General features: G+C 45.8%; 1 protein-coding gene across 1 annotated transcript in view; it reads left to right on the top strand.

Annotated features, from left to right (window-relative positions):
* RHBDL2 (rhomboid like 2) overlaps positions 1-18,805 on the top strand; it is a 137,136-nt gene extending 118,331 nt beyond the window's left edge. The window contains exons 7-8 of the mRNA XM_069622676.1: positions 2,364-2,425; positions 18,279-18,805. Coding sequence (XP_069478777.1) covers positions 2,364-2,425; positions 18,279-18,461 — 245 coding nt within the window. The 3' untranslated portion in view covers positions 18,462-18,805. The remainder of the gene's footprint in view (positions 1-2,363; positions 2,426-18,278) is intronic.
* The last annotated feature ends 605 nt before the right edge of the window (positions 18,806-19,410 follow it).

Below are 19,410 nucleotides of genomic sequence, written 5' to 3'. Positions count from 1 at the left end.
TTCCGGCCGCCATGGTAATAGATCAGGGGATCCGAACAGAGCACTGCCTTCTTCTACCATGGCAGCCATCTTGGCAAAGCATTTTCATTAGTTGAACGTGACGTGCTTGGCGTCCCGTTCAATGAATGAAAATACTTTATTTTTTTAACACCTCGTGTTAACGCTTTGGTAACCCGGGGTGCTGATGACATTCTAAAGCCGTTCTATGGGCCATGTGGCAGGTAACGTCCAGGTGCCCTCTTTAACGACACTCGCTCGCTCCACTCGGCCCAATAACTCAGGCTGCCGGGCCGTTACCCCAGTATTGGCAGTGGAATGGTTTAAGAACCCCATAGTAGGAAATTAGAAACGATCCCATAGCCACACATCTTTGCATATAGAACATTATATGAGAAGCCATGTTTATGGGATGGCTATGTTTCCTGATACACCCCTAGCCGACATAAAGGTGACACCGAATCCAGCCAGACAACCTCCCCAGTCATCCTCTCTCTATCCCGCTCTTCCTATCCTGTCCTGAAAATATTGTAATTTCTATATTACCCACCTCCTGAACTTTGTAAGTGACTCAAAGTCCCTCTGGGTAGGGCACCGCTGGACGGAAATTCGAATAAAATGAATAATAATAAAATAAGGGTGCACTTAAGAAATATGTGCAGGACATTTGTGTATGTTCTAATGGGCTTAACTTGAGAATCCTGAGGAATGACACAGGGGCAAGACGAATGACATAGAAATTCGGCCTACAGTTAAATATTCACTTTTTGAAAATAAAATTGTATTGAGAAAATATTCAAAATATGTCGATTGATAAGATCATTCTTTCTAAAGTACATCTCTTGTTTTCAAGAACAAATTTACATCCATACTCATTGAAAAATGTGAAAGCCCAAAGAATATTAAAACATAGTGCACCCAGGGGTGAGTGCCTGGCCAATGAGGTGGTGTGGAATGCGGGCGAATCTGCCAGTAAGCGCCTACTTTCTCTGTGACCTGCCCCCTGAGTGTCTGCCATCTTTCCCGCATTACCAATACCCCTGAGCCAAGTCACCCCCTCGCCCTATCACCCTCTTTCCCACCAGAGCACTGCTTTTCCTGACCTCCAATCAGTCACCCCCAACTTACCTGGTCGCCGCCTACTCCTTGCCCCCCCCCGCTCAGGATCCTGCCTGGCACTTCTGAAGACAGTAAAGAAACAAGGTCCCTTTACTATTCAACTCCAGACATCTTTTGTTTTTTTTAAGGGAAATTGCACATTTCTGATCAGCGCGACTCTGATTGCCCTTAAAAAGAAATGTTTGTCAGTACACTGGGCGAAGGCCGAGGCCACTAACAGCTATCGCCGCTCTGCATCCTGGGACGGCTGAACCCTTACTGAAACCTGGGCTGCTGCACTGTTACCAGTCCTGTCCACCCCTGATGCGGGGGTGATAGCTACAGTCATATCCTGCACCCCGTTGACTCTCCTAACCTTCCTGCATCCCTACCAGGGACCTCTTTTGTATAGTTTCAGAATGTAGCACCAAATCTTACCCACGTTCCCTTTCTGCCCCTTTGGTTTAAAAGAAACCGATTCTATCATGACTGCGATGTGTAACCTCCCATGTGTATTGCCCCTTTGACAATGTGTGTCCCTCCCACGTGTGATGGCCCAAGCTAATAAAAGGAGCCCCTGGAGGCACGTGCATGAGAACGGCTGCAGACTCCCAAAGAGGAACGACTGAGTCCGTCTCTCATTTAGGCCTGCAGACCCACACCGTGTGAAACGGGCCTGCAGGCCACGATGCTGTGGGGCCCTCGTGCCAGCAAGGTGGCAAGGGTCCGCATGGTCAAGGTTATGGCCCGCCCCGCCCCCACTTAAGACTGGGTGTTCCCCTGCAACAACCCCCAGAGACACTGGGCCTCTAAGGTGCTGATAACCCATAGCACCCATGGGGGGCTTTTGGAGGCTAATAGCAGGCCCCCATCCAACAATGGCGACAAGGATGGGATTCAAACCCACACTGTGACATTTCACTAAGCCACAGGTGCACATGGAACGAGGCTGCGGAATGAGCAAAGAAGACGTCTCTTGACCATAAGGTCCCCCACTAAACTCAAACCATTCTCCAACATTTCTTATGCAGCGACAGGTTGACTACATTTTCCTAAGAATTAAGAGATTGTTTGTTCATTTAAAATGTGATGTCTCTGCACGTACTCTTCATTTTCATAAATCTTGGTGTTATTTATGCCTACTAAATACATCAAACCACCTTTTGTTTAAAAGGAATGGTAAGGTAGGCACGCTGCATCAAGTAAGCTTTGTATAATAATTGACTTGCCAATGTTCTGTCTGATCACTATCTTCCCTTTGCTTTTAGTTGGAACAGATGTGGGGTTCGCGCTATATCGACGATTCATATCGCATGATGTCGGCACCCCGGTAAGAAACCTTTCCAATTGCTGGCTGAAGATTTGGGACTATGTTATGCACCTGGGAAAGTATTATATTAGTATATGGGTTTGCTTTCCTAGAGACCTTTGACTTGTGTCATCAGCGTTGTTGATGCTTGGGTTGGCAACTACCTGGATTTGTGGTATATCCGGGTCAAAGTGAGTGTAGGTGCCCCACCGTTCTTCCTTCCTTCCCTTGGCTTCTGCCCACTCGAAGTAGGTCTCAGCAGGGAATGGGCCAGTCAGCGGGCAGCGACAGTTCTGTGGCCCGCAAAGATGCTTCTTCATAATAGTGGTCCTCCACTGACTTTCCAAAACCAAGTGTCGCTTGAAAAGATAAGAGCGTTCATGTCACAGCCTAAGGGAGATCAATTATTCCAACATGTAGAAGACATTCTTTTCAACTTTGGTATGAAATGAATGCAAAGGTGAGTATGCGCGTCCTTTTTGCATAGACTTGCATAGTAGCCTGGCACTTAAGGGGTTACAATAACACGAATAAAGCCACTAAATGTGTCTCCAGATTCAGAAAAGTGGACCTTCACACCAGTGACCGTGGACCATAGTGACGGCTTCTGCCGCATTGGTGCTCTACATTAGAAGCTCCTGTTACCAGCTTTACTGTCCACTGGTCCATGACGTCACAGGCACTGTATGTTCTCTCCACCCTTATTATTATTTAATATTTGTAAGGCGCTGTGTGCCCATAGGCCTCCCCCGCTTGCAGGGCTGTGCCTGGCAAAGCAAAACACAGGGGCCCCAGTGAGATGTAGAACATCATCCTACAATCACAAAGGGGGGTAGACACCATGCACCACTTGATCCGCCCACTGTGCCACTTTCACCCTTTTTTAATCGCTTTTTGGGGGGTGACATCTGGGCCAAATGATCTTTAAAGTTTTGTGTGGGGTGGGATTCTTCCAAGTCAAGGGGTGCTTCCCCGCTATGGGCGGTGCATTCATTGTGCATGATGGTGATGCTCAATAGATGTTCCCTTCGTATGATAATCACAGTTCCCCTCTTCATTAGCATGTTGGTATCTTCCTTGCACCAAGTGCTTGCTGACTGCATTGTTTGGGCTGCACAGCACGACACAGAGCATGCACACTTTGTATAAGATGTCCTTTCCACACAGTTGGTTTTCCTGGGTGCGGTGTGTGATTATTGACCAATCTGCCTTCATTTTGTGGGCCTGGGCTTCTTTGTGGTCATGGTATGTGAGCTTGTGTTGCCAACCCCTGCACTCTACACTTGGCACGACTACGTGTGCCTAACTCGAGCATTTGCACAGCAGCACCATGCAATTATGCAATAGATAGTTGTGATAAGGGTGTGTGAATTGTGTATCATTAGTGTAGTAATGGTATACTTGCCTCTGTGATTTGGATGACGTGTGGGCTGATGGTTAGCGCATGTATAAGGATGTGCAGCATTTGGCACTATGCAAAGCATCTCGAGTAAAACCTATACACCTCCTATGCAACATGGGGCGCTGGGCATGCTATGCCCGATATAGGGGAGTTGGAATCTGTACTTTTCTGCAGGGGTGTTGCTAGGTTTGTACAATATCCGGGGCTACGCTAATGTCGAGACTGTCGGGAATCTGGGCTAGCTGGCCTTCTGGTTGTAGCCCCTGAGCTTCTATCCAGGGCTACCCGGGGCTATCGCCTCCCCAGAACCCCTGTGTGTGTGTTTGCACATGTGTGTTTTTGTGTGTATACACGAGCAGTAATGAACATGTTCATCACCTGCATGATTAGGGTGCTGATGGTCATTGGAAAATTCCAGCTATTTTAGCTGCAACAGCTTGAAATGATCCAGGTCCTGGTGTCTGCACTGTGGTCGTCACATTCATGTTTACATTATCCTATGTAAACTATGACCATGATGTGACCTTCCAGCTCCAGAGAGTGGCTAGAATGACAGCAGGAGTAATGTGATGTAAATGGGTCCAGTATAGAGCAACCTCTGTCATTTGGGTATCCTCTAGTGCAAGGCTGTGTAAGAGATGGAGGTTAGAGGGTTCTATGTGAAAATGTCCCCTGAGAAAAAGTCACCAGGTAGGCATTTTATTTTTTCCCTGCCCTCCTAAAAGCCTTCCCCCACATATTCTAGGATGGGTATGAATTACTATTCTAACTCCACTCCTAGAATATTTGAGGAAAGTGCTTGATTTTCGTGCGAGTGCACATTTGAGGGAGTGTCGCCCCCTGACGACCTTTTCCCAGGCACATTTATCACTGGATAGCGGTTAGAGTTAGTGGGGAGAGATGAAGAGGAATGATGTGAAACCTAATGCATGGATGCGAGAGTTGGAGTAGGGCCTATGGAGTTTGTGATGGCATAAGATAATCGAGTTCTTCCCTGTGAGCAATGGTGGTTGTGGAGGGTTGTACTGTGGTGGGTTGGTCGATGAGGTGTTGAGATTTCTGCTTGTGAGTTCAGAGTGTGGGCCTGCGCAAGCGGTAGGGCCATTGCTGTGTATTTTCTGGTCGGTGTGTGTAGTTTAAGATGGAAGATTTAAGGATGAGTGAGTTAGTGGTGGTATGGTGTCTATCGTGTGCCATGCCTTTGCTTACGTGCACACTTGCTTCCATTTCAATAAGCAGCTTTGTGCAAGAACATGGGGTCACTTGCTTCCATTTTTGAATAAGCAGTACCAGAAGGCGTTCTCTTGCTTTTTGTGTGATGCAGAGAGATCTTTTCTAACAATTCTGAAAAGCCATTTCTTGCACATTTCTCTATGACTTAGGTTCCTGTTAATTATATGCTCCTTCACCTTTCTGTCCGTGTGGCAAAACTGGAATGTGTCCTTCTCCTGTACTCTCAAGCTTGAGGTATGATCTTCTGAGCCAGGGGCATTGCTAGGGGGGGGCTAAGGGGGCTATAGCCCCTGATCTTTTGGTTGTAGCCCCGGATAGAATCTCAGGAGCTACAGCCAAAAGGCTAGCTAGCCCCCAGTCCCAACAGTTCCGACATCAGCGTAGCCCCGGGTCTTTTCCAGACCTAGCAACTCCCCTGTTCTGAGCACATGGAGAAGTCTATTGTCAGGCACAGGGTCCGTTGTTGTATCATGTTTTTGGCATGCCAGATCTTTAAATTTGCCCTAAGATTGCGTTGAGGAGTCATCGTTGGCGTACTTATCCATTATGCGGCTTAGTGAAGAGCCAGGCCTTCAGGAGTTTCTGGAAAGTGAGACAGTCCTACTTTGTGCTAGGTCACTGAGGCAGGGTGTTGCAGAGGTTACGGTAATAATAGCAAAGGAGACCCATCCCTGGCTGTTTTTGTTGGGCCGTGGAACCGTCTCTGAGACTACTTCTCTGGGTCGTGGCATCTTGCCTGGGATGTATGGGATACACTTCTTCAGAGTAAATTTGCACCCATGACGTGCAAGGCTCGGAGGGCAATGCAGAGGGTTTTTAGATTGTATCCTGCATTTATGATATGTTCCCATTTTATCAGTATCAGTAGGAGTCTTGCTGCTGTATTTTGCAAATGGAGATGGTTCAGAAGGTAGTCTGGAAGACCTTTGCAGAGGCAGTATGAGTAACCCGATGTGCACGCCCTCATGGAGCCTGAGATTCGAGATTTGAGTTGGGTCTAAAATCATTGGGCTCTATATGTCACTATATCTGCAGATTATCGCTGTACAGCAGAATGCACTCTATGGTGATGTTAGAGTCCTGCTTGATCACTCAAGATCTAGGCTTCTATCTAACTTGGAAATAGGAGCCAAGGAGATACTTGTTAAAGCTGACGCAGATATTCAGATGCTAATTACCAACCCCCAGAGTATTAATGGAACTTGCGAATTGGATTGAGACAATCACAAAACTGAGGAACTCAGTCCCTTCAAACACCTTTCAGACCATTGACCAAGGTATTTGGTCCAATTTCCTGATAGCCAGGTAAGGATGAATTTCCTTAGAATCAGGCTTAATATAGTACGCACAGGGGACATTTTGTCCATACGAAACCACCAAGGTATGATACCCAAAATATGTGTAGCGTTTGTGAGTCCCCCTCAAAACAATCGTTAAAACATCTCCTGCTGGACTGTGAGGGTTCTTGGAATGTGAGGTGAGCATTATACATAAGATTTGTGGACCGGGACGAGGGGCTGCTTTCGGACTTCTTTTGGAGCAGAATCATCTCGGGGCACAAGCAAGCACTTACATTAGCCACTGTGCAGGTTCTGGAGAAATGTAACATTGTTCTCTGAGATCTGAGGTATCCAAGGATAATAGTCGATTGGAAGAGCAATTTTGGAAATATCATTGTCGACCATGTTTGGTTAAATGATGAAACACAGCTGATTGAACCTCACTTTAGTTTAGAAAAGCCCAAGCAAAAGAATGTTAGTGAACATTTATTTGTCCCAGATTGTTGTACATGTTAATGGGTTTATAATTTTGTGAAGGTTAAGAAATTGTTTTTATTCTTTTTCTTAAACAAAGAAATTTTATTTTTTTGTAAATCTTTTGTACCATATACTAATAAAATAAAAAATAAAAAGTAACCCAACCTTGAAAGTTCAAGTGTGATGACCACAAACGATTCCAGAACAAAATGATGCACTAAAACGAGCTATGGTGGAAGGAGCAATTTATGACCAGGTGAAGGATAGTGGCACTGCCCATAGGTATAATTACGATTCTGACCATCTGACTAGGCTGAGGGCATTCTCTGATCTTCTTTCAACAGGAGATTGTCATGTGGTATGCTGCCTTAGTTCGGCTGGGTATTATTTCCCTTCTGTTCGGGTTGCCCTTTAAACTCTTGTTGATCATCCAGGAGGCAATTAATGATGAACTGCTGGATAGTGCTGGCTGGTGATTTGTTGAGTTTTGGAATTAGGTTGTAGAAGATGTGTGTGTCTTCTGTAAAGTTGTAGCAGGTAAGTCCTTGTTTGCTAATGATGTCCATGAGCGGGGCCATATAAATGTGAAAGAGGAGGGGCGAGGGAGTGAAGCCCTGCTCGCCCCCACATGTGGGGCTGCGTCCTGTTACAGAGCAATTCCATTATCCAGATTAGCTCTAGCCCAGCCTCAGTCATTCCGCATTTTCAGAATGTCATAGATAAATGTATTGACAGCTTCTAAGATGTCCGGGAGGATGAGGGCACTTGGAACATCAGCATCCACCAGGTTCTTTAGTTTGTGCCACAGAGCTGAGTGTGTAGATGCGGTTCCTCCCTTTGGCCTGAATATTAATCCTAGCTGGTTCTGATGCGGGATGTTATCATATTGTGCATGGTCTGTTTATAGATGTCTTTGTCCAAGACCTTCACCAAGTACCAAACATTGAGCATCGGGCAAAGCAAGTTGGGTCAGTGGGATTAGTTGTCATTTGTTTAGGAGAAGTTTGAAGTTTGCTGACTTTAATGTTCCTGGGCCTATCCTTTGCTCAGTGAAGCAATCGAGTAAGGTCTGGTGGGCATAGGTCCTCTGGAGATCCTGCTCTGGTTTGCAAGCATGCAATCTCTGGGGCCACTACCAACAAGGCTGAACCTTTCAAAATCTGCACAGAACTCGCCAAACCTACTGCAGTCTCTATTTCTCCTCTGCCTTCCCTGGCCCTCTGGACTGCATTGGCCTCTCACTCCATCATTAAAACTCAGGACATCCTGTCCTCACTCTCTCTACACCACTCCCTTTTCCCTCATCCGCTCTCAGGCCTCCCTTGGATCCCTTTCCCCATCCCTCTGTAAGGAAGGCATGGTATCAACAGTAAGACAGACACAAGTGACCTACAGTTCAACAGTGTTTATTGAACTTCAAAAAAGGTTTGTAAAACACCTATCTAATTCTAAATCTACAGATGGGAGCAAGCTACGATCATCAAATAATAATGACGCAGTCCTAGGGGCGTCTTGAAAAAATAAATGGGCCTATACCAATAAACCTATTGCCAATCCTTACCTCTAAATACAAATAGTGTGGGAAACAGTGTTACAAAAAAGAAAGAAGTTTTCACAAAATTATATTTCAGGATGTTCAGGCCATTGGCCTCCCTTCCCCACGTTTTCAGCATGGGAGAAAGCGGTACACTCAAGCTTAACAAAGTATCTGGCTTTTCTAGCATTAGGATACAGTTCAACCATTAGCATCAGAGCCTTCTGTGCCCAAGTCTCTTTGCCTTACAAAGTCTCTTCTTTCAGAGTGCCTGATGTGACAAACAAACAAGAAGTGCTTTTCCTTTTAGGATTTCTCAAGTATTCAATTCCTCAGGCGATTCTCTATTCACCTCGGAACCCCCTCAGCAGGGCTCAGATCGTCTTAACACAATGTTTGTAGGATATTCATGCATCCAAATTCTCGGGTGATTCACGGTTCACCATGGATCCCCCTCAGCAGGGCTCAGATCCTCTTAAGACAATGTTCAATTAGTCCCCCTCCACCGGACCCGAACCAATTTCAATTGAACTTTTAAACTCAAACTTGCTTTAACCAAAAGCTCTCCGCTGATCTCACTCTGCCGGGCTCGGACCAACTTCATCTACTTTGTCATTAACCTTCTTTATGCTATTAACATCAAAGACTTTCGATCGTGCACAGAAATTTGCTTGACCCATTGCAGGACCACTTCGATTCACAAATCTTTGTGTCACTTTCACTTTTGCCACGTTTCAGTTGGATACCTTACATAGACTTACGAATGAGCATTCACGTGGTGCTAGACCACTCTGTCTAAGGTATTGTATCTTGGCTTCAAACTTCAATCACTCATCTGTTGTTCCCTTTTATTCGCATTGATTATCACATACACTGTTCGCTTCAGCGTTCACTATACAATGTTGCAGCCTGCAACCTTGGCTTCAACACAGACTGGTCTGGTATCTGTCTCCCCAACTCACCGGCTGTGCTGACTTCACTGGCGCTGCTTTGTTGTAGGAGCCAAGGACAGTACCACAGCGGCAATCGGTTCTGCCCGCCTTGCCTATCGATGCAGGAGAGCCCTGGGTACCTACGACACACAATACAGGATTCTTCAGCCTTGTTTCCGGGTCTTATGTTTTCTATTCTTGAAGGTTCATGAAAGTAACGGCTCCTTGTCGAAAAAGTCAAGGGCACTTACCTCCTTGCAATCCCCTTCTGTTTTTCCATTTATCGCCTTGTATTAAACTGCCATCTTGGAATATCTGCTTCCTTCTGTGCTTTGCCTCGCTCATAGTGTGCTCTCGTTCTCCGCCTTTTATCCGTATGGGGAAGTGTAATGGAATCAGGTGTGTGTAACGGTCAGTAATTGCTTGACCTAGCCTGACCATTGCATTGGGACATGTCAGGTATATGGCTCAAATGTTAGTCTGTTTTTCTCCCATAGCAATCTTTCCGTGAGAAAGTGTTTGTGTAGGGAAAGGGGGGTTATTGAGTTCCTAAGTATCCTACTTGGTAGGGTGGGGTAAAGGTGTTATAGGAAAGGGGATTAGGTGTCTCTTCATCCGGTTTCCCACTCCCATTTCTCGATGACCCCTCACCCAGGTGATCCTCCCACACTGATCCACCCCCAGGAACTGGATCCAAAAGCAATGGCCGTGTCCTGGCCAACTGGATGACAGATCTCCGAGGCGCAGTGGTTGAGACACCTTCATGTTTCTTACACTGCCTACTCTCCCCTTTCTCTCACATATCTCCTGATGAGGTTACTAAACAAGTCCGCTCTATGAAAGTCTCATTCAAACAGGTTCTCCCCTGCTCCTCTAGAACTATCAAGGACAACATTGTCTCCCTTGCTCCAGCCTTGGCTGATTTCTGCAATCACTTTTTTGCCACTGGATCCTTCACCTCACTCCTCAAGCACTCCCTTGTGCACCCTCTCCTCAAAAAGCCTTCTGCTGACCCTTCCTGTCCGGCTAACTACCCCCCTATCTCCATTATGCCCTTCCTGGGCAAACCGTAGGAGAATCTGGCCATCTCCCAGCTTATCCACCACACTGAATCTGTTGGTTGTCTCCACAACCACCGGTCTGGCTTCAGAGCTGCCAGAGGCACAGAAAATGCACTCCTGAACACCTGTGAATATCTCGATTCCACCTCTCCTTCCTTCCTCATCCCTCTTGACCTTTCCTCTGTCTTTGATACTGTCAATCATGCCACACTTCTAAATCGGCTCTGTGATACCCTTGGCATCATGCACCTGTATCTGGACTGGATGACCTTCCTCTCTGACCGACCTTCACAGGTTCAACTAGGACATTTTCTCTCCTCCATCTCAATCTCCACCTGAGGCGTCATTCAGGGCTCTAGCCTCTCGCTTTGGCTTTTCAACATCTACCTGGCCCCTTTAACCCATTTGGCCTCTGTCTTCTCTCCTAACGTCCAGTGTTAAGTGGACGACACGAAGTTCTCCTGCAAGGTTCCCTGATCTGCCTCCTCCTCTTGCTCTCTCATACCTGACTGTCTGCTATTCAGTCATGGGGCTCTTAATGCCAGTAAGTCAAAGATCCTTCTCATTGGGACCCATGCTCCCTCTTCCCCTCCCACACTCTGGCTGCCCTCCATGGGCCCCCTCCCCTCAATCTCCTGTGAGGTAAAAAAAACCTTGTTGTCATCTTCGACTCCTCTCTTTCTCACCTCACATCACCTCACATCACGGACCTTGCCTAGAAGGCCCACTTTTAAATGCACCTCCTGAGAGACATTCTCCCTTTCCTCACCTTCCCCCAGAATCTCAATGTCTCCAAAGCTCTGGTCCTCTCCAGGCTGAACTACTGCAACAGCCTCTTCCTCAATCTGCGTAACTCCTCCCTTCTCCCCCTTCAACTAATCCAGAACAGGACTGCAAGACTTATCCTTTGCCTCAAGCCCACGGGCTGCATTTCTCAGCCCTCAAATCTCTCCCGGTTGCTGCAAGGATCAGGTTTACGACCTGCTGCATCATCCAGAAGGCTTTCTGGGTCCTGGGACCCCGATACATCCAACTCTCTCTCCCTAAATACCTTCCTGCTAGAGCCCTTTGGTCTTCTAACTCCAACTCCCTGCAGATCAGATGCTTTACCAAGCAGAGAGTGGGTGGTGGATCTCTCTCCCCTGCAGGTGCCTCCCTCTGGAATGGCCTCCCTGACCCTCTCAGACTTGAGTCAGATCTCCTTAAGTTCTCGAAGATTCTCAAGACCTTGCTTTCTCTTCTTCTTCTTCTTCTTTCCCTCTCCCCCTGCCCTGCTAATCTCCTCGCCTGCCACTTGAGTGGCTGCCTGTTTCCGTCAGATTCTTCAGGGCACCAGACCTTCCTCGTTCAGTCTACCCCTTCACCTGGTCTCCTCGCCCCCCTCCCCCTTAACCTGCACTTGCCCTCCCTGGTCCCTTCTCCCTGCCCTAGCCTGGCTGGGCATGCACCCCTTGAGCCCTTCCAGCCCCCCTACCTCTCACTTAGCTCGTAGACCTTCATTCCCCTGCACTCTCTGCATTCCCCTGGTTCTGTACACCTGGCCCCCCCTGGCATTCACTTTCTTACAGGCCCTTCCACCCTGAAAGGTATTTCTTCACCCCAAACCCCTGCACTTCTTGTTTACTGCACTTGCACGATCCGAATGTCACAAGGCCTAGTAGGATCGTTTTTTGTTTCCGTCATCCCTGCCCCCGACCTCATTTGTCTTGTTGCGACTTGAACCATATTGTGTCTAGGCGCATTATAAATACCCAATGAATACATTAAAATAAAAAATATTGTTTCAATAAACACTGGTTTGAGGGTTGATGAAACGTTTTTAAGTTTCAGAGTTGCCATATATTGGAATGGGCTTGTTCTTGTGCTCTGAGGTTCTGTGAGTGTTGTTCTGATGATCCACCATCTCTGTAATTCAACTTTTATCACTCGTGCATTTTATTTATATATTGTTCATTTATAATTAATACCAGCGCAGACCCGGGATTTGAACCTGTGCTTCCAAGACAATGTGTTGCCCCTGAGCTATCCTTCCTTGGCTCGTTGCTGTAGGCCCGCGGATTTCTCCTATCCTTAATACATGAACGTGTCTTCTTCTCAGCTAAGAGGCTTTAAGAATGTAGATGGATGCGCCAATGTATGTGTGATGTAGGCTAGGCCTTTTACAGCAGGCTAGGACTATGAAATATTTTTAATGTTTTCGTGAATCACCCTAACAAAAACTAACACTCCACTGTAGCAAGGACGGATCCTATCCAATAGTCCTCAGAGGTTGTTCGTAGCGGATGGATGTGCGGCATTAAACCCCCCCCCCCCACCCCCCCATCGCCCTCATCAGCCAATTGAACACAGGCACAGAGGTTTGTGGGAGAGGGCTTGGAAAGGAGGGTTATTTCAGGGCACTGAGGGCAATTTGATTTATTTATTTTTTATTTTGGGTATTTACTGAGTGCAAACCTCATTTCCGGAAGCAACAGGGAGCTGGTAGGGGTTGTAGTCATACAATATATGGCTACAGGGCACACAGTCCTTACAATATACCATTCATCGCTGATGTATGATTGATCTCACCAGAGAACAGTTAAGATTTATAGTTAGTAAGTAACATTGTGCTGCAAGGTGGAATGGCGGTACAACTGATGACTGGGCTTCAAAGGTTGGCTGTCAGGAGGGATACTACACTGGGGTGTATGGCGCGCATTTTACGTGGTCTCAAGAAGGTGATCCTTAAAAAGGAGGCGCTCGACTAGTTTTCTGAATTGCATGAGTGTGGGTTTGCGTCTGATGCTGATGGGTATCAGTTTCCATGATTTGTGGGTGATTTGTGGGTGTAGACAGAGAAAGATTGTTTCCTGGTTCTTTACTTTTTGCGCTGGACTGGGCAGGCTATGACTTTGGGGGTAGTCGCTGACCACTAGAGATGGCGACTTCGCTAGCCGTGGGTGAGGGATCCTACATGGTGACCGCTTTTTGAAGGATGCAGCTGGCATTGAAGGTTATGGAACTTTGTAAGGGCAGGCAATAATGTTTGATGAGTGTGGGCATCATGGAAAGAATTATCGAGTATTTTAAATATGTTCGCAAATCACCGCAAATTCATAAATTGAATGCACAGGGGCACGACTTGTCTCCCCCACAGTCCTCAACTGTTCACTGAATATGAATTTGGGCTACTGATGTCCTGCTATTGGCCACTGAAGAATTCAAACCTGCCCTATGGCTGCCCACCTATGGGTAGGCATGGCTGCACACATATGCTGGTAGTCTGCCATAATGCACAGTGCATTCCGATTTATTCATATTGTCTCTGCTTTTATGCTTTCTTCCTTTGACTTCCTGTGGGTTTGTGTCTGGAGAATCGGAACTCTTTAGGAGAACAGTGTGTCAATGTCTAAGCTAGGATTCTTCTAGGTTGGTCTAGAGGGAGTACCCAAAGGGATGAGATGAATGTGGAGACAGTGTGTAATGTCTTAGCTAGGATTCTTCTAGGTCGGTCTAGTGGGAGTACCCAACGGGATGAGATGAATGTGGAGAACAGTGTGTAAATGTCTAAGCTGGGATTCTTCTAGGTCAGTCTAGCGGGAGTAACCATAGGGATGAGATGAATGTGGAGAACAGTGTGTAAATGTCTTAGCTAGGATTCGTCTAGGTCAGTCTAGCGGGAGTACCCATAGGGATGAGATGAATGTGGAAAACAGTGTGTAAATGTCTTAGCTAGGATTCGTCTAGGTCGGTCTAGCAGGAGTACCCATAGGGATGAGATGAATGTGGAGAACAGTGTGTAAATGTCTTAGCTAGGATTCGTCTAGGTCAGTCTAGTGGGAGTGCCCATAGGGATGAGATGAATGTGGAGAACAGTGTGTAAATGTCTTAGCTAGGATTCGTCTAGGTCAGTCTAGCGGGAGTACCCATAGGGATGAGATGAATGTGGAGAACAGTGTGTAAATGTCTTAGCTAGGATTCTTCTAGGTCAGTCAAGCAGGAGTACCCATAGGGATGAGGTGAATGTGGAGAACAGTGTGTAAATGTCTAAGCTGGGATTCTTCTAGGTCAGTCTAGCGGGAGTACCCATAGGGATGAGATGAATGTGGAGAACAGTGTGTAAATGTCTTAGCTAGGATTCGTCTAGGTCAGTCTAGCGGGAGTACCCATAGGGATGAGATGAATGTGGAGAACAGTGTGTAAATGTCTTAGCTAGGATTCGTCTAGGTCGGTCTAGCAGGAGTACCCATAGGGATGAAATGAATGTGGAGAACAGTGTGTAAATGTCTTAGCTAGGATTCGTCTAGGTCGGTCTAGCGGGAGTACCCATAGGGATGAGATGAATGTGGAGAACAGTGTGTAATGTCTTAGCTAGGATTCGTCTAGGTCAGTCTAGTGGGAGTGCCCATAGGGATGAGATGAATGTGGAGAACAGTGTGTAAATGTCTTAGCTAGGATTCGTCTAGGTCGGTCTAGCAGGAGTACCCATAGGGATGAAATGAATGTGGAGAACAGTGTGTAAATGTCTTAGCTAGAATTCTTTTAGGTCTCTCTAGCGTGAGTACCCATAGGGATGAGATGAATGTGGAGAACAGTGTGTAAATGTCTTAGCTAGGATTCGTCTAGGTCAGTCTAGTGGGAGTACCCAAAGGGATGAGATGAATGTGGAGAACAGTGTGTAAATGTCTTAGCTAGGATTCGTCTAGGTCGGTCTAGCGGGAGTACCCATAGGGATGAGATGAATGTGGAGAACAGTGTGTAAATGTCTTAGCTAGGATTCGTCTAGGTCAGTCTAGCGGGAGTACCCATAGGGATGAGATGAATGTGGAGAACAGTGTGCAAATGTCTTAGCTAGGATTCTTCTAGGTCAGTCTAGTGGGAGTACCCATAGGGATGAGGTGAATGTGGAGAACAGTGTGTAAATGTCTAAGCTGGGGTTCTTCTAGGTCGGTCTAGCGGGAGTACCCATAGGGATGAGATGAATGTGGAGAACAGTGTGTAAATGTCTTAGCTAGGATTCGTCTATGTTGGTCTAGCAGGAGTACCCATAGGGATGAGATGAATGTGGAGAACAGTGTGTAAATGTCTTAGCTAGGATTCTTTTAGGTCTCTCTAGCGTGAGTACCCATAGGGATGAGATGAATGTGGAGAACAGTGTGTATATGTCTTAGCTAGGATTCTTCTAGGTCAGTCTAGTGGGAGTACCCATAGGGATGAGGTGAATGTGGAGAACAGTGTGTAAATGTCTAAGCTGGGGTTCTTCTAGGTCGGTCTAGCGGGAGTACCCATAGGGATGAGATGAATGTGGAGAACAGTGTGTAAATGTCTTAGCTAGGATTCGTCTAGGTTGGTCTAGCAGGAGTACCCATAGGGATGAGATGAATGTGGAGAACAGTGTGTAAATGTCTTAGCCAGAATTCTTCTAGGTCGGTCTAGCGGGAGTACCCATAGGGATGAGATGAATGTGGAGAACAGTGTGTAAATATCTAAGCTAGGATTCTTCTAGGTCGGTCTAGCGGGAGTACCCATAGGGATGAGATGAATGTGGAGAACAGTGTGTAAATGTCTTAGCTAGGATTCTTCTAGGTCGGTCTAGCGGGAGTACCCATAGGGATGTGATGAATGTGGAAAACAGTGTGTAAATGTCTTAGCTAGGATTCGTCTAGGTCAGTCTAGTGGGAGTACCCATAGGGATGAGATGAATGTGGAGAACAGTGTGTAAATCTCTTAGCTAGGATTCGTCTAGTTCGGTATAGCAGGAGTACCCATAGGGATGAGATGAATGTGGAGAATAGTGTGTAAATGTCTTAGCCAGGATTCTTCTAGGTCAGTCTAGTGGGAGTACCCATAGGGATGAGGTGAATGTGGAGAACAGTGTGTAAATGTCTTAGCTAGGATTCGTCTAGGTTGGTCTAGCAGGAGTACCCATAGGGATGAGATGAATGTGGAGAACAGTGTGTAAATGTCTTAGCTAGGATTCTTTTAGGTCTCTCTAGCGTGAGTACCCATAGGGATGAGATGAATGTGGAGAACAGTGTGTAAATGTCTTAGCTAGGATTCTTTTAGGTCTCTCTAGCGTGAGTACCCATAGGGATGAGATGAATGTGGAGAACAGTGTGTAAATGTCTTAGCCAGAATTCTTCTAGGTCGGTCTAGCGGGAGTACCCATAGGGATGAGATGAATGTGGAGAACAGTGTGTAAATGTCTTAGCTAGGATTCTTCTAGGTCAGTCTAGCGTGAGTACCCATAGGGATGAGATGAATGTGGAGAACAGTGTGTAAATGTCTTAGCCAGAATTCTTCTAGGTCGGTCTAGCGGGAGTACCCATAGGGATGTGATGAATGTGGAGAACAGTGTGTAAATGTCTGAGCTAGGATTCTTCTAGGTTAGACTAGAGGGAGTACCCATAAGGATGAGATCTAGTGTTTTCTTCTGGATTCTGATGCAAGTACCATGAAATGATAGGTTGGCAAGCACATGCCTAAAATATTCCTGTCGACTTCCTACCGGATGCAACATGCCTCTGGTAGATGTACTCTTTGTAATTATAGACCTGCACATATGCTCAGTCAATTGAGTACTCACTGCCGTCATCTGTGTTAAACCTTCAGTGAGCAGGTTCAAATGTCATCGCGTCTGATTTGCCTTGAATCCTTACTACAAGTATGACAGGTAAATAACGAAGGTGCTACAATGATTAGGAATATTATATAACCGTATTTGACAATTGAAATCATGTATTCACTTCAACTTCAAATCCTGTTTGTTGATCTTATCATTTCCATCACATCCAACAGCACGACAAATTTCAATGACTAGATCCACTCACAGCATGTTTCGGGAGCCGTACTCTTTGATACTACGTGAACAATGTGGACAAATATAAAATAGTCACCGATTTTCACTTCTCAGCCTTAATCCTATCAAGGTCAATATGCTCAGTACCTTCATTTGTCTAATAGCAACAATTGCTATCCAGGAACCTATAGCATGGGCAAAACGACTGCAGCAAGTTCTATGAAAGAAACACATTATTTGTGATTTTATCATATACCTATTGTCCTGTAGGAAGTTAACATACACGTGTCCGATGGAATTTCCATTAGAATGTCCGATAAGATTCTTAATTACTTTCCTATGGGAACCCAAAAGGAAGGATTTCTTATAGCAATATTATATGGAGTTGAGCTTGTCATTTTCTGTTTTGATTGCTTTTTGGTTTTCCATCACAACCCCATTATTTTATGGGTGGGCCTTCCTGTTTGCCCTACTTCTAAGAACAGGCTTACTCATTTTCAATCAGGTTGCACTTGTTAGTGGGTGGTGCTCGTTCTGTAATTGGTTTCTGCTGCGCCGATACCAAGCAGCCACTTCCTCACCGCATATTCATTCCCGACTGAAAGATCTGGATCACCTTTTCTGCAAAGCTCATTACGCTTCGTGCTACTAAAAAACCTGTGTTGGACCCAGATTAACCCGGTCCAAAGGATGAAAAACTGCACTTTCAACAAACATTCCTTGATATAGTCCCGGATCAACTGGTTGAGTCATTTCACTTTAAATTAAACAATATCTGGCTTGCCCAACAGCTAGAGATGGTCCGAGCGACTCGCACAAGGGAGTCATCAACAATCTCGTTGTTGCATAATGTGCAGGAACTGGTTTACCTTGAAATTATTACTGTCGTACAACAATAGCTAAATTGCTCTATCTACACCAAACTACTGAGTTGGCTACTTACTGCTTTTAAGATCCCCTAAAAACGAATTAAAAGGACTATCTTATTGCTTCAAGCACTGGAACAGTATGTTCAAGTAGGATCAAACCGTCCACCAAGCTCTGCTGTAGAAAGCCAATACAATCAATTTGTTGTGCCACTAATCATAGATGTCTTTGCCCAGTAGCCTTCTCAGCTTTGTGATATCCCTGTGCTGTCATTGTATTAACTTCATCCTACCCTTTCTGCTCCCCGTAGGTTTCCTACATGGCTCATGTCGGAGGCGGACTGGCGGGAATGACCATTGGCTATGTCGTCTTCAGCAGTTTTGACAAAAACCTGATCAAAGACCCCCGGTTCTGGATTTGTATCGCTGCCTATGTTGTCTGCTTCTCATTTGCGGTCTTGTTCAACATCTTTCTGTCGCCAGCTCCAAAGTAGGGAGCAAGGAATGGGAAGAGAAGAAGCCTGGAAAACAAAACTATGTTTACAAAGACCTTTCTACGATGACTATACGTACAAATGGAAAATAGCTCTCGCCCCTGCCTCATGAGTGACATTGTTATGTAAAGACTAAGGGCAGCTATTTTCAAGGCCTAAGCAGCAAAACATCTGCGCACTCAGAACTCGGCCCTGAATTCGCCTGAAACTTGAAAGTGAGATTTGCACTGTGTCTTCTTCACTTACGTCACGCTTTGCGTAGTCAATTTTGACAGACCTATTTGAGATGGGTGGAACCAGACTCTAAGTATATTATTTTTTTAACAAATAAACTTTTGATTATTTCTGGTGGGCCTTCATCATTCTTTTCATTGTCAAATACTGAGAGTTTTGGTTGTATTGGTGATCAATTTGCTGTAATTTGGGACCTAAGGACATCTGTGTCACCTCATCACCCGCATTTCCTCCTAAGATCGTCCAGTGGTAAACCCTCTAGACCGCTTTCTTACAAGTAAATTTAGTTACCAGCTATATATGCTCGAGGCCAGGGTAACGACGGAAGAAGTATGGATCATTAGACACACCGGCTTCATTATGAGTTTGGTGTTGCTGTACAAAAAATGGCGGTAATGGATTTACTATGCTACCACCATATTAAATCTTTGGAGGTAAGTTGGGTGAAAATTGAGACTTCACTGCTGGAGGTAATTCTGCTGACAATACATCCACCAAACCCCAATGAAGTCCCATGGGACTACATAATGGAGAATAACCGGAAACTCGAATTGTTGAGGATTTACTTCATTTCCAGAAGCGGTAATGGGAAACGGGGTTGGTAGCCAAGCTTGCAATGAGGCCCAATGGTGAGGAGAGGGGTATTTCAGAAAGCACTAGGAACAGTATGTCGGATGGGCCATCTTGAGTCCAGTCAGGGGAATTGACGCCTCTT

This window comes from Ambystoma mexicanum, chromosome 11, assembly GCF_040938575.1.
Source record: "Ambystoma mexicanum isolate Mex_15411 chromosome 11, UKY_AmexF1_1, whole genome shotgun sequence".
NCBI lineage: Eukaryota > Metazoa > Chordata > Amphibia > Caudata > Ambystomatidae > Ambystoma > Ambystoma mexicanum.
This window is presented reverse-complemented; position numbering and strand designations above follow the sequence as displayed.